Below are 14,417 nucleotides of genomic sequence, written 5' to 3'. Positions count from 1 at the left end.
CGTGTTGGCTTCAAAATTTGTTATTGGAATTGCATTGTCTGGTTACCAAGGCTACTATTGTGTATTGTGACAATGTTAGTGCTTTCTATTTGTTGGGCAACTCGGTGCAACATCAACGTACCAAACATATTGAGATGGACATACATTTTGTACGGGAAAAGGTTGCACGTGGTCAAGTTCGAGTTCTTCATTTGCCTTCACGATATCAAATCGCGGACATATTTACTAAGGGTCTTCCGTGTGTGTTGTTTGATAATTTTAGGGACAATCTCAGTGTCCATCGTCCTCCTGCTTCGATTGTGGGAGTGTGTTAAGATATATGTGAATATATTTTGTTATTGTATTTTAGGTAAACATATATTTAGTTTGTTAAATATATAATTAGTTTCCAAAATATATGTCTTATATTATTAGTTTTCAAGTTTCCAGTATTATTAATTTCCTAATTTTCTAAGATTACGACTGTACATTGTATATATTCCAAGTCAGTGAATGAAATTCCTGAGGAGAAATTTTTTTTTACTTTGAATTTGAACTTTAAATAAATGAATTATTTGAATTACGCAGAAATCCTAAAGTTTATCTTAAAATTATTAATAAATGAAGCAAAAGGAAAGTTCTTAATTCGTGATTCAGCAAGAATTTTATATTATTTTTATTTTCTCTTTTTATTCTCTAATAAGCCATAGTCATTTCCATATGTTTTTCAAAGGACACAACCCTTCATTTTTTAATCAAAAAGGAGGAGAGAGAAGAGAGTGAATCGAAACGTTGAAAAAGTGAAACCCCTTCGAAAACTGCGAAATTCAAATTTGCCACGCAAAATCCATATTCATTTCGCACACTCCCTTTTCCCGCCACATCACCATCGAAGGAGGGAAAACAAAAGTTCCCAAAACGAGCGTTTAGAAAATTTCTCTAACATCACGTTTATTAATCTCCGCTGTCTCATTGTAAGAATAAAAAAGTTCAGACTGGTGTTTCTTAGTTCTCCCAACTGTAATAATGGCTATTACAACCATCTCAAACTCGACTCAGAATTGGGACGAGGTTGCTGCCGGAGGCGTGAAACCGAAGCGCTCCAATTCTCGCGGAGTTCGAATAGTGGGAAGCAGGATCTACGATTCTGCTAATGGGAAAACGTGTCACCAGGTACTTTTCTTTCTTTTTTGAGATTTTGAGAATACCCATTTCGTTTTTTATCTGTTTTGATGTTGTGGGGTGTGCCGGTGTGTGGAGAGGGCTAAATCTGAATGTGGGTATGTGAGGGAATGTGGCAATTACGTTAAAAATGGGAACTTTGGTTGATGTGTGTGGGGTTATATAGTAATGATTGTTGTTAGTGTTGAACGTGTGGATTAGCTTGTATGAAGTTGTTTCAGCTGAACGAGTAGTCTTAAGTTTGAGTTTTGAGTGTGTAGTTGGGTTAATTTTTTGGACGGAGAACTTTGTTACTCAGTGAAGTAAGTAGGATTTTTTTTTTTTTATAGAGGATATATGTAGTTTTGTACTGAGAAAACAATGACGATGCTTGCGATGTTGTAGATTTGCTTTTACTTTGTGTTTTGTTCCGTTTTATGTTGTGGGGTGTGGTGGTTTGAAGAGAGGCCTAGAGGGCTCGAAGTTCTGAAACTCCATTGAATATCAGCAAAAACTAGAGTTGAAGAGAGAAGAGAAAAACCAGAGAAAACTTTGAACTATTGAAGTCTATCAAGATGATTCATTCCAAAATGAATTATTACACTGTGTTTGGTATTTATACCAAGTCTAATCGGTAACTCCTTAAACTGAATAGCAAATTTGTTGAGCAGGAAAACTAACTTGATGTCATGGATAACTGATTCTGTTGAACCAGTTGTTAGACACTGGATATTGAGGGTGAAATCCGTATGTGGGGATTGTGCGAAAATATGGACTTTGATTGATGGGGTTGTATGGTGATGATGATGTTTTATGACGTTGTGATTTTGCTTTTACTTTGTGTGTATTGTTCAGTTTCTGCTTGTTTTTGTTTCTAGATTTTGAGGTTTGTTTGGATGATAAAATTTTTGTTTGCTTGGTTTTCCATATTGAAGTGTCGGCAAAAAACCAGGGATTTTGCTGTTTCTTGTAAGAATATGAAGAATGGGAAACCTTGTCCCATTAACTTCTGCCACAAGTGCCTCTTAAACAGGTTAGGTTCATTAATACAAATGTTGAGTTTTCTTTTTTCAGAATTATTGTATCTTGTTAAGCATATTTTAGGCCATGTTTATGGCAAAGACTTTCTTGCTTTGCAAGAGTGTCCAAAGATTTACTGCTTTGCAACGAGTATCCAAAGTCCAAACAACATGTAGATATCACCAAAATGTGTTGTCTTTATTTATGTTACTTTTACAAGGCTACTGGTGGTTTCTTCCAATGGAGGCAATTTTACTTGAACTGGGTAAGATCACTATGAGCTTTGTTGCTCATAGTAGAACTTGAGTAGGAGTGTCTCTTTCTAGAGGACAATTGTGGTTATGTGCCAATAAAAGAAGACAACATTGTAAATTTTAAGGGTTTGTTAGATTAACAATTATAGGAAATTAATAGGATCTTGAAATATAATAAATAAATAGTGTGTATCTTTTTTATAGTGAGACTTTTTTTTGATGTATTTTGATTTCTTGAAAGAGGAGAGAAACAAGATTTCACTTTATTGATTATTCTTCCTGTCTCTCTACATTTGTGATGACTAGGAGTTAGAGAAAATACTTTTCTATTAGGAAGATGATCTTATTTCATGTTAGTGGGTATTAATTCCTTTTATAACCATTATTTTCATAAAATGGCAACTATCTCTAGAAAATTTTCTTATTTAATCCAATTACAATTTAGTCCTTAATTATTAATTATTTTTTTATTAGTTTCTACCTAAGTCACATGCCTCTCACATGAGACATTAATTTTTACAAACTTGGTGATTTTTACATGTATGGTTGAACACTCTTGCAAAGCGAGGAACCATGTCAATTTTTCTAATAACATGGAAACTATTATTATCTTTTTTTATAAATGTGAAGAACCACATTCCTAACGAGTGATCAAACATGATCTATCTCTTGAAGGAATTAGTCTATGGCCGTTGACTAGAAGATAATCTTGTTACAAACAAAAAAATCTGAAGAATATAATGATGAAGTACTTGGTGTATATTTGTATGTGTTTTCCCTTTTGAGGATATTTTTGTGGTGAATTAGGTATGGGGAGAATGCAGAAGAGGTGCAGCAGTTGGGTGATTGGACATGTCCAAAATGTAGAAACTTTTGCAACTGCAGTTTTTGCCGGTGAGTTTGTTTCTTTTTTCTTTGTGTGTGTGTTTTGAGTTGGTATTGTATTGTATCTGTGAGTTCATTCTAATAGAGGAGCGATCTTTGAAGGAAAAAACGAGGTGAACTACCTACTGGTCAACTATTTCATACAGCCAAGGCATCTGGTTTCAAGTCAGTGTCTGAAATGCTTGTTTCAAAGACTGCTGAATCTAATGATTTGGAATTGAACAAGGTGAATAAGGTTTTGCTTTCAAAGGAAACTACTAAGGAAAAGGTGTGCTACTTTTCTCCCCATCCTCTATCCCATATATCTTGTGGTTGACAAATATACTTATGTTTGCTGGTTAAAGAACCTTCTCTTCACATATGCAAATTCATGATTTGTTAATGGTGACAGAAGCAAAAATGTGTAAATAATTTAAGTTCTGGTAAGGTTCCTGTGAGCACAGCTGTTTCACCTATGAAGCAAATTGCATCAGAGAAGGTACCATAGTTATTTTATTTTGGTTTGTTTATCTTTGTTATTGGCATATAAGTTTTACTCATTGGTGCATAGGGTTTATATGCATGAGTGCGTGTGTGGTGTATCTAGTGAGAGGAGTTAATATTTATAAATTTAATTATATTTTATTTAATACATTTTGTCATATCCATATTCCTTTATTTTTTATATTTAGATTTTCATATTTACCTATAGCATTGGGTCTAGTGTGCTACTTGTACTTTTAACCATGCATCATAGCCTCTTGTGCTCTTATGGATTTTGGTTGTTGTTCTTGTTTGCTATCTCTTACAGGAGCTTGTAGTAGTTCTCTCAGGAGAAATTGGGAAGGAAAATTCTTCAGATGGAAAGCTTGACCCTGTGACCAGTCAGAAGACATCAACTAAAAAATCTAAGAAAACAAAGCGTGAAGAATTAAAGGAAATATCTAATGAGAACAATGTTGGTAGTGCTGGCAAAAAGAAGAGCCTGAAAAGGCCTAAAATTTGCAAAGAAGTTCCAAGTGAGGAAGCGAAAGGAAAAGTAAATGATGACACTAAAGTTTGCAATGGAGTCTCTAAAAAGAAAAAAGTAGACAGCAACCATGATACTGCTCATGTATCGATGGACAGTCCAGAGGCTCAGGCTGCAAATGGTCTTTTATTGTTTGGGAAAGTTGCCAAAGGCAACCCTTTCTCTGAGGTGCAAACACAAGTACATAGAAATCATGGCACTGTTTTTGGAGATCCTGCAAATGATTCCATTGGCCCTGCTGTGACTTTGGCTCCAAAACATTATTTATTCAATTCTAAACATCCAGATATGAAACATATGCTTGGTGATAATTGGAACAACACTGTACTTGTAGATGGTAATGCTGGTGCCAAGTTCCAAGTAGGAATAGCAACGTTCCCAAATGTTGGCATGAATTTAGCGATGCAAAAAATTGAAGAGGAAATTCCTTTCCCCCCTGGAACTGAGTTAACAGAAATATTGGACATTGAGCTCCCACCTGAAGATATTGGGAACGCATTGCAGCTTTTAGAGTTTTGCAGAGTGTTTGGAAAGGTATGCCTTCATGTTAACTCTATTGTTAACTTTCTCTTAAGTTTTTCTCAGCCATTCATAATTGCTTTATCAAGTGCTTTTTAAGATTTATTCCTGTGTATAAATTTAATCAGGCTCTTGATCTCAAGAAGGGAGAAGCTGATGCCATTTTACGAGAATTAGTACGTAAACAAAATTTGCGTCGAGGACAAAACACCTTAGTGGTTCAATTTCAAATTAGAGTGTTGACCTTGATACTAACTGATTCAGGAAATGAGTGAGTTATCCCTTACAGCTTTAATTTGTTTGTTTTTATAGTTTTGAGGGAGATAATTTTATATGATATACTTAAGGTAGCCATATGGATGACTTTGCTGTAGGTCTCCATCCTTGACTACTAGCAATGGAAATAATTCATGGTTAAAACCACTGGAGGATTTAATTACTGAATCTAATCATATACTAAAAGATTTTCCTTTGGATTGGCTTCAAGAAGGCGTTAGTGGATATTCCAATTTGGATTTATCTAAAAAGCTCACACTGTTGAATTTTCTTTGTGATGAAGCTTTAGCCACTGAGTAAGTATTTCAAGTCCAATTAGAATAGTTTTATCGTGTATTTTGCTGTTGTTTTATTGTTTTCATCTCTTTATCCTTATCTTTGCTTTTCTTTTCTCTGTTGTCTTCATAATCTTGTTTAAAGTGGTTGGAAACTTGCTTAATATGTTCAGTAAACTGAGGAGTTGTATTGAAGATAAAAATTCAAGACATGTAGAAGAAGTAAAGGAAGCAAAAACCAGGATTGCTGCAGCCAAGGAAAAGGTAACAGCAAACAAGGTGTTATGTTCTTTGTATCGGGATTGTCCTTGCTGTTACCTTGTGTTCATAATTTTGTATGCATGTTATCTACAGGAAAAGGGTCTTAGGCAGAAGTTGCAGAATGAGACGGTTAAAGCTGTTCTGTCAAATGCGACTCCTCTTAAAATGGAGAAGCATGACGCTCTTCTTAAAAAGATGAAAAGTGAAGTGGCTCAAGCTCATGCTGAGGTACTCGAGTTAAAGGGAACAATTCCAAAAGGTATGTTATGAATTGTGATGTTTATGAATTATGCATTGTGTATGTTATCATGCCTGAAGTTCTTCAATCTCATTCTCTAAAGTCAGAATATTTAGCTGATGGTACAACATTCTGCAATTTGAAAGACTATCCATGTTGCAAACAAGTAATAATTAACACAGGAAAATTACAACAAACTGATTTTTTAATGATTACACTAGCATGTAAAAGAACTAATATCTGCGTCTATGAAAAATATCTGTTGGCATTTCATATACTTACTCTTAGATCCTACAAGATTTGCATTATTTACTGATCTTCAATGCTATTATCATCTTATGTCTTGCTTCTTTCCTCACCCGATAGTATTCACTTATGCAACATCCTGTAAAATGTTTAATTACAGTTGGTTTAAATTCATCTATTTCTTATGAGAAATTGATTGTTTGTGTCATGAGCACTTATTTTTCATAACATCCAGACTAGGACTTGGTTTTGTAAATAAATAAATGCTCTTAATGAGGCCAAAATGGAAAGTGAGTACATATGGTTATTTTCTATATTGCAAGAATTTACTGTTTCTGCTATTGTAACAGTTGACAATTGTTCTTCTAATATTACAGTGAAACATAGTTCTGATGCTATGAGAATTGAGCCTGAGTTTTTGGACAACAATGGTCAGGTGTTTTGGAAGTTAAAAAGTTATAATGGTGAATGTGCTGTTCTGTTGCAAGGTCATTTTCAAAATGCATTAGCTTAATTTTTCTGAATGATGATACCGTTGTGATTTGGACTTTAGCAAATTTTCTAAAAGAAAGCAATATGCAGATATCAAAATTCAGGATGAAACTGCTACTGCACCTTATGAAAAATGGTTTGTTTATGGTCCTGAAAAGAAGGATGAGGCTGATAAGTACATTTCCTCAAGGTGAGGTTTTTTATTAAAGTTGAAGTGGATTGATCTAAGATATGGTACTTGATTTTGGAGAGTTTGCATTCTTTATACCTGTCAAGAACATGATGGTAAATAGTGACCATAGCCAGTTTCAGTGAATGTGTTGAATATGTTGTTGAGAGAACAGTGATCACCCATTATATGCTCGAACATAAAAAGAATGGGAAATATAATGAAACATACATTTTATAGTGATAATTATAAAATTGTGCCTTGGTGACTTGTTGGTCATGGGTTCGAATCCGGAAACAGCCTCTTTGCATATGCAAGGGTAAGGCTGCGTACAATATATCCCTCCCCCATACCTTCGCATAGCGAAGAGCCTCTGGGCAATGGGGTACGAAGTTTTTATACATTTTATAGTGATAATTATTTTGCCTATTGACTAAGATATATAATGAGAGGAATGTTAGTGATACTTTCTCTGACACTCTTTTGAATATTTTCTATGATTGATTAGAATTTATTAAAAATCACCAATTTAGTAGGTTTTGTTTCTTAATTAATGTTTTTCTCTCCCGATTTATATTAAATGAGAAGTGAAATCTATCAAAATTGGTGATTTTTAATAAATTCTAACAAATTATAAAGAGTATTCGAAAGAGAGTTTTAGTGAGAGTGCTGCTGGCATTCCTCATATAATGAAATTTGAAAGTGGATTCTAAAAAATCATCTTAAGATACTTTAACGAGGGGAAAGGAACATGAGGCTAAACATCTGTGAATACAATAGCTAAGTTAATGACATTGTAGTTATCCATACTATAAATTGATGCTCAACAAGTGCAACGAATTAAGTAAATTTCTTTTTTACCTTGGTTGCAGGGCTAAAAGACTTAAAGGTCACAAGGTTGTTTACATGCTTTCGCAGTGAAGCAAATGTGTAGGATGTTTCTGGTTAGTATTGCCATCTTTGATCAGAAATTTACAATTGTGACAACATCTATTATTGCTTCAAGTATATATCTAACTTGCAAGAGGTAGTGTTAATTCTTCATAGTAACATAAATGTTAGCAACCATACTCATGGTTAGGTAAATTGCATATGGGACTTCTCACAATAATAATGTTGTTAAAAATAAAGTGTTGCTAACATTATTTTATTTTATTTGTTCTGGACTTGGATATGATTAACATGGAAATTTTTTTCTTGTTTTTGCAGGATTTGCTGGGAATCTTATTCTCTGTTTTTTTGAGTGCTGTGTACAAAAGGAACTTCATTATTGTGGTCAACAATCTACATATAGGAAAATTCTGAAGTTGCAGCTGATGATGCTAGAACATAGAAACAAATATTGATTCCTTGTATCTTAGGTTTCTAGATTCGATGTTTAGTTTCCAACATTTTGATGATAGAACCTAAGTAGTCGTTAGGTTTCATTGTAATTATTATTCATAGTGTAATTTTTCTTGATTTGAATTGTTAGTATGTGGATTGACACATCCAATTGTAAAAGTGACGTCCCCTCGATATTCCTAAGTAGGTCAATTTAATTCTTGGCATTCTAAGACTAAATCTCACATCATGGCCTGTATCACAGTTCAAAATCTTTGAAAATAATTGAATTTGTATATAAATAATTATTTACAAAATTTAAAGGTACGAGTGTGGATATCAATACGTTATACTAAATATTATGCATACTCATACTCGTGTAATATATTTATTGTTTTTATAACAAGATTCTAAGTTTTCAATATGATTTTCTTAATTTAATTAAGTTAAAAGAAACAAGATTCTAGTTTTCAATGTGTTTTCCCTTTACTTAAGTTAAAAGAATTTTCTTCGTTTGAAGGTTGGATTTTTTTTTTCAATTTAGTTATATTTTACTTTTAATAATGATTCTTTTTTTTTTACTATTTTTTCTTATATTAGTATTTCAATGACACTTATGCTTTATTAGTTTAATAAACATAATGAGATATGGTGCAGTAATTAAGTTTATTAAAATACGTTAAATTATCCGTGCGACATAGTACATGATAAGAGTTTTTTTTATATTAAATTTAATTATTTAATTAAATTATATGTTCTGAAAAAAATATTAAATACTATGATTAAAAATCAATTGTGTACATGTTTAATAATATACTAAAAATTCTAATTTGTTCCATTGAGTCTAAACTAAAATCCATTAAAAAGATGATAATTCAACTTTTGTGTTAAGACATTTATGAAAACTTCTTTGTACAATAAATTACACCAGAAGGGGATTGAATAGTGTGTTAGTCAAAATATAAAACTTTTTCAAAATGAAAGATGTTATAATAAACAAGTTGATAAGCATTCTCGTCCAATGACTAAAAGTGAATTGTCGTCTAGTTATGTATAAAACTTATTTTTAGTAAAAATCTTGTGTGCTAAATGTGTCAACAATGAACTTTAAAATACATTGATATGCTAAAAAAGAGTAGTAAAAATACTCCGTTTTATACTGGTTCACTCAACTTGAGTTACGTCCGATTCTCCTTTACCAACCGGTAAAGGGTTTCACTAATCAAAGTTGATTACAACAAGTATTCTTTTCTGTGTCTCTTGTCTTACAATTATTCTCAAGGCTACTATTAACACGACCCTTAGACTTTCCTTGAATCTAAGAATACACAAGTATTGTTTTGTCACTAAGTCACTTCTAACATTCATAAACAAAAGTTTGATATAGAATCAGAGATTCTTTATAACACTCAACTAGTAAATTAACAATAAGATTCTAATCTATCACAAGTATTTTGTGTATTACAAAGAATTGACTCTCTTATGCTCAGTGTATTTCTCAACTAATGTCTTTGTTTTCTCTTGTTTCTTGATTCATGACTCTTGTTTTTCTATTCTTGTTCGTCATCGTTCTTCAATCTTTGATGGTATATTTATAGGTAGGGAGAAGCTCGTAATTATGGAGAGTATCTTCAAAATTGAATAATATGATTGTTATGCATATTGATCTTGTTTCTTGAAATAAGATGATATTGTGCATTTTTGTCTAATAGAATCAAGACTTTCCATATTTATTTTTCATAACTCAATATGATCATTAGACATATAAAAGGAAATTAAAGATAGGTTCGCAAATATATTCTTTTTAAATAAAATCATATGAACTGGAATAAATTAATAATTCAAATGGAATGTTTATTCCAATTTTTGCTTGGATGATGTGACATCCTTTACCCCGACATACATATAAATAAATAAAACATATAAAAATACTAATAAACAAATTCATGTGGATAAAAAGTTCACATTCACTTCACTATTATCAAATAAAATTTATTAAAAACATATTCGACTCAGAACAAGGTCATCAAAGTTTACAAAAAAATTTTTGTTAAATTAGTGAAGTAAAATAAAATAAAATGACATCATGCAATTAAAATAAAATTCATCCCCAATATCACATCCTATCAGAGCATTGTGTTCCAGCGTCCTCTAGCACGAGATTCTTTAAAGTCATCTACCTAGTCATCTGCTCCCATAAACACAAGGTTCGAGATCATCATAAAATCTAAGCACAAATAACATATAGGGAGTGATTTATCACATTTCTAAAAAAAAGTACAAATAAACAAAAACATGATCAAAATAAATTATAGAAGTATTTATAACATAGCTCAACTTAATACAATCCACGTCACTTCACCACTTTATCATTTAAAATTTATTTTTCAATCACCAATCACATTACACATGAATCACACACTCGGGTCAAGACGTAATAACATTCACCAACTTCATAATAAACAATTAGCATATGTTATGCAACAATTATACTAATACTCAAGCCTATATGAAATGTAATATCTTGTCAGTGAAAAACTACACTGAAGCGTTTAAAGTACATAACAAGACACACCACATAATGTGTATGTCAGGTCACTCTCACTAAGTAAAATCATAAGGTGACCAATCAGGGTCACTCTGTTTTGCGAGAATGCTCCAATCATATAGGATCAACATAGGCGTAAAGGAGCACTCAAACGGAGTGTCTTTACTCCCAAGGCCTAGACTCTGAAGAATCCGTTAGGGTCTCACCTTCTTGATTTAGGTCCAACCCCTAAAATAATTTTTGCACGCAGACACCGCTATTGAATTATACAATACCCAAGGCCTAGACTCCGAAGAATCCGTTAGGGTCTCACCTTCTTGATTTAGGTCCAACCCCTAAAATAATTTTTGCACGCAGACACTGCTATTGAATTATACAATACCCATGACCTCACACTCATGTTTCAAACACGTTTAACACATTGTGTTACAATTTAACACTTTGGGTTTCTAACTAGAAATCCTACACTTTTCCTTTAACATTACGCATAAACACTTTTCTCATTGTAAACACTAGTTGGGTTATTATATAATTCACAGCTTACAACATAAAGTATTATCACATCAAGTGCTAACCACACACTTATTCACAACCAAATTTCATATCCACAATTTTAACATATCACAACGTCACAATCCATCATCACATGTTTACGTGTATCTAAAAAATTAACACATGTTCAACTTTGTACATATGCTCAATCTCAACAAAAATGTTATAATCTCATTATAACAATTTAGCATGTTAATCCAGTACTTCTTGTCCAAAATATAAATAAATTATACGGAAATGTTTTTCATAACATGGGGAGTAAAACCCCTCAAACAATTTCACATAATCATATAGGAAGAATTTCAATACAATAAACATCCAAAAATAAACCCAAATTTGGTCCTCTAAGGATCCTTACACATGTTCATTTTAACCCAAATTGTGATAAACTCATCCATTACTTTTAAGCGAGCTCACGTGTCTAGTGCGGTAGTGATAGCGACATCTTTAGTGGTTCTCTAAGATTCCTCAAGTTTTTCCTCTGATTGTTCTGCTAGGATTTCCAAAGTACTACAGAGAAGGAAAAGAGATTGTAGCCTCCATTTCACTGTCAACGTGCGAGACTAATTTCTCTCTGCAAAAACATTATTTTAAAAATCCCAACGGTGAGAATGTGAGAGAATGGTTTCCGAAGGTGGTGTCCATATTTCACGATGATCCAACGCTTAACGAGTCCAGGATTGTAGTTTTACTAAGACAAGTTTGGGTGTATACGAGAAAAGAGAAAGTTCAGTGCGAGGGACATTTCTTCTACCACAAACATTATCTCGAAAATTCCAACGGTGGGTATGTGCAAAAATAAGTTCCTAACCTCGTGTTCAAATTTAACGATAATGCAACGGTTAATGAGTTTGGGATGATCATTTTACTAAGACAGGTTTGAGTATATGCGGGAAAACGAGATGGTTTTGGGAGAAGAAACAAGGAAAATGGATGTGAGAAAGAGAGAACGTAGACACAATGTAAAAAGTGACATGCCTCTATTTATACCTAAGGTACCCTAGGCCTATTATTTACTCTATTTTTCCTTATTTTATCATTTTATATAAAGAAAATCTATTTTACTCCCTGTCAAATGAATAAATAAATTTTCTTTTTCTAAAAACATATATTTATTTTATTTATCTAAAAACTATTATTTTAATTAATAAAACTATTTCTCTTAATTATTTAATTACAAAAAGCTTATTATTTTCTTAAAATTTTATTTATTTTAAATAAAATCATTTTTAATTTATTTTATGAAAAAAAAATGGGATGTTACAGGTGAACTAGACAAGTACTTCTTGTTTTCATTGGACGAGGTATCCATTATTAGATAAGTCTCATCTGGTATTACTTCGAGTCACCAAACATGTTGGACTTACATATAAGAGAATGATTAACACAAATTTATATTTTTGTTTTAATTAACACCTTAAGAGATGTCCGAGTCATCTAGTGATGGATCGTCTAATATCTAACATTATATGTGTTCTAATATTGAAGTTTATTTTCCATATCCAAAAGACAAGCTTGGAATATATTTGTAAGTTTTTTAGTTTATATATTTTTATTTTAATAATTGTTCTTTTTATTATTGATTTTTCCAATATTAGTATTTTAATAACATTGACGTGCTATTAGTTTAATAGACAGTATATTGAGATATTGTATCCATTAGGTTTATTAAAATAAGGATAATGAGCATGACTTTAGATTTACATATATCTACTGAGTAAATTTTAGGGTATCAAAATTAATTGTCATCTGGTTCATGGAGGAGAGACCAATGGACGTGGGGCTTGACTTGGAAGAGACAGTTAAATCCGAATGAGGAAGAGTCACTTCACTCTTTGGAGACCATTCTGGTTGATGTGCATCTAGTGGCAGAATCTCATGACAGGTGGAAGTGGTCCTTACACAACTCCAAATTATTCACTGTAAGTTCTTGCTATTCTTTTGCCATGTCTTTGGTAAATCAAACACAAATGAATAGCGATATACTGGATATACTATCTATAGTTTGGAAAGTTCCTGTGCCATCCAAAGTAGCTTTGTTTTGTTGGCGGTTATTGTTGGATCGATTGTCAACCAATGATAATTTAATTCGAAGGAATGTGGTCATTAATAATAGTAGGTGCTCTCTATGTGATTCTTGTGATGAAAATGTTGTACACTTATTCTTTCACTGTGATTTTTCTAAATGTATTTGGAAAGAAATTTTGAGCTGGATTGGGATTGTCGATGTTATAACAGTGGGGGGAGTTCAACATTTTTGGGAATATGATAGGCTCCTCAAATACAATACTAGCAGAAACAAGGTGCCCTTTATGTTTTGGTTGGCTACTTTGTGGATCATTTGGCAGGTGCGCAATAATAGCATCTTCAAGGAGGAGGAAAAAGACATTCCCAAGACTATCAATCAAATTAAGCACATATGTTGGGCCTGGTTCATGGGAAAGGTAGGAGGGGTAACTGGATCGAATATTTCAGATTGGTGGAATTCACCTTTTCTATGTAGTAAAGTTTGAAACTATCTCATCTGAGACATTCTTGTAATGGGTTGGAGTACTCCTAGTGCTCCCTTCATTATAATATAAATTCATATTTCTTATAAAAAAAAAATTGTCATCTAAATTAGTATTCTTTTTGAATGTCAAATATCTTAGAAGTTAGTACAAAACAAATGCTTTAACGCTTCTTACAAAAAAAACGTACAACAAAAGCCACGTAAGCTAAAATAAATTTTAAAGAAAATAATAACACTAAAGTAAGCCTTGTTTATATTCTATTGTTATCCTGCCTCCATTTTGCCGCTCTCCCCTGCTTCAAAGCTTTTTCTTTCTTTCACAAGGTTTTGATAAATAATATTAATCAAGATGTTGTTGAGGTTAATCAGGATATTTTTTCCTTAACCTTGGTTATTCAATAAGGATGTCTTTTAATCTAAAAAATTGTGAAGGTTCATCAAATTGCAACATTTCTAAGTATAAGACTCATCTTAAATTTCGGAAATACATAACACGCATTAAATATGAAAACATTTAGTTCTAAAAGATAAATTAGGGGATTGAACATGATGTCCCTCTTTTACTAAGACATTGTACAGAAACATAAATGAGATACATACTTTCAAAAGGCTCAAGGAGTCAAGGTGAACAAAATTTTTGTGTGGCTGCAGACTGATCATAAAATAGAATTATTGCCTAACATCCTTATCTTAACTAG

The 14,417-nt window shown here is 32.4% G+C and overlaps 1 protein-coding gene across 1 annotated transcript; it reads left to right on the top strand.

Annotated features, from left to right (window-relative positions):
* The first annotated feature begins 945 nt into the window (after positions 1 to 945).
* LOC114399030 lies at positions 946 to 8,340 on the top strand. Its single transcript, XM_028361125.1, has 14 exons — positions 946 to 1,152; positions 2,076 to 2,173; positions 3,222 to 3,308; positions 3,402 to 3,567; positions 3,691 to 3,777; positions 4,090 to 4,842; positions 4,956 to 5,098; positions 5,202 to 5,399; positions 5,552 to 5,642; positions 5,733 to 5,898; positions 6,501 to 6,611; positions 6,706 to 6,805; positions 7,657 to 7,728; positions 7,994 to 8,340. The coding sequence occupies exons 1-13, from the start codon at positions 1,006 to 1,008 to the stop codon at positions 7,703 to 7,705; spliced, it is 2,196 nt and encodes a 731-aa protein (XP_028216926.1). The 5' UTR covers positions 946 to 1,005; the 3' UTR covers positions 7,706 to 7,728; positions 7,994 to 8,340.
* The last annotated feature ends 6,077 nt before the right edge of the window (positions 8,341 to 14,417 follow it).

This window comes from Glycine soja, chromosome 19, assembly GCF_004193775.1.
Source record: "Glycine soja cultivar W05 chromosome 19, ASM419377v2, whole genome shotgun sequence".
NCBI classification, from domain to species: Eukaryota; Viridiplantae; Streptophyta; class Magnoliopsida; order Fabales; family Fabaceae; genus Glycine; species Glycine soja.
This window is presented reverse-complemented; position numbering and strand designations above follow the sequence as displayed.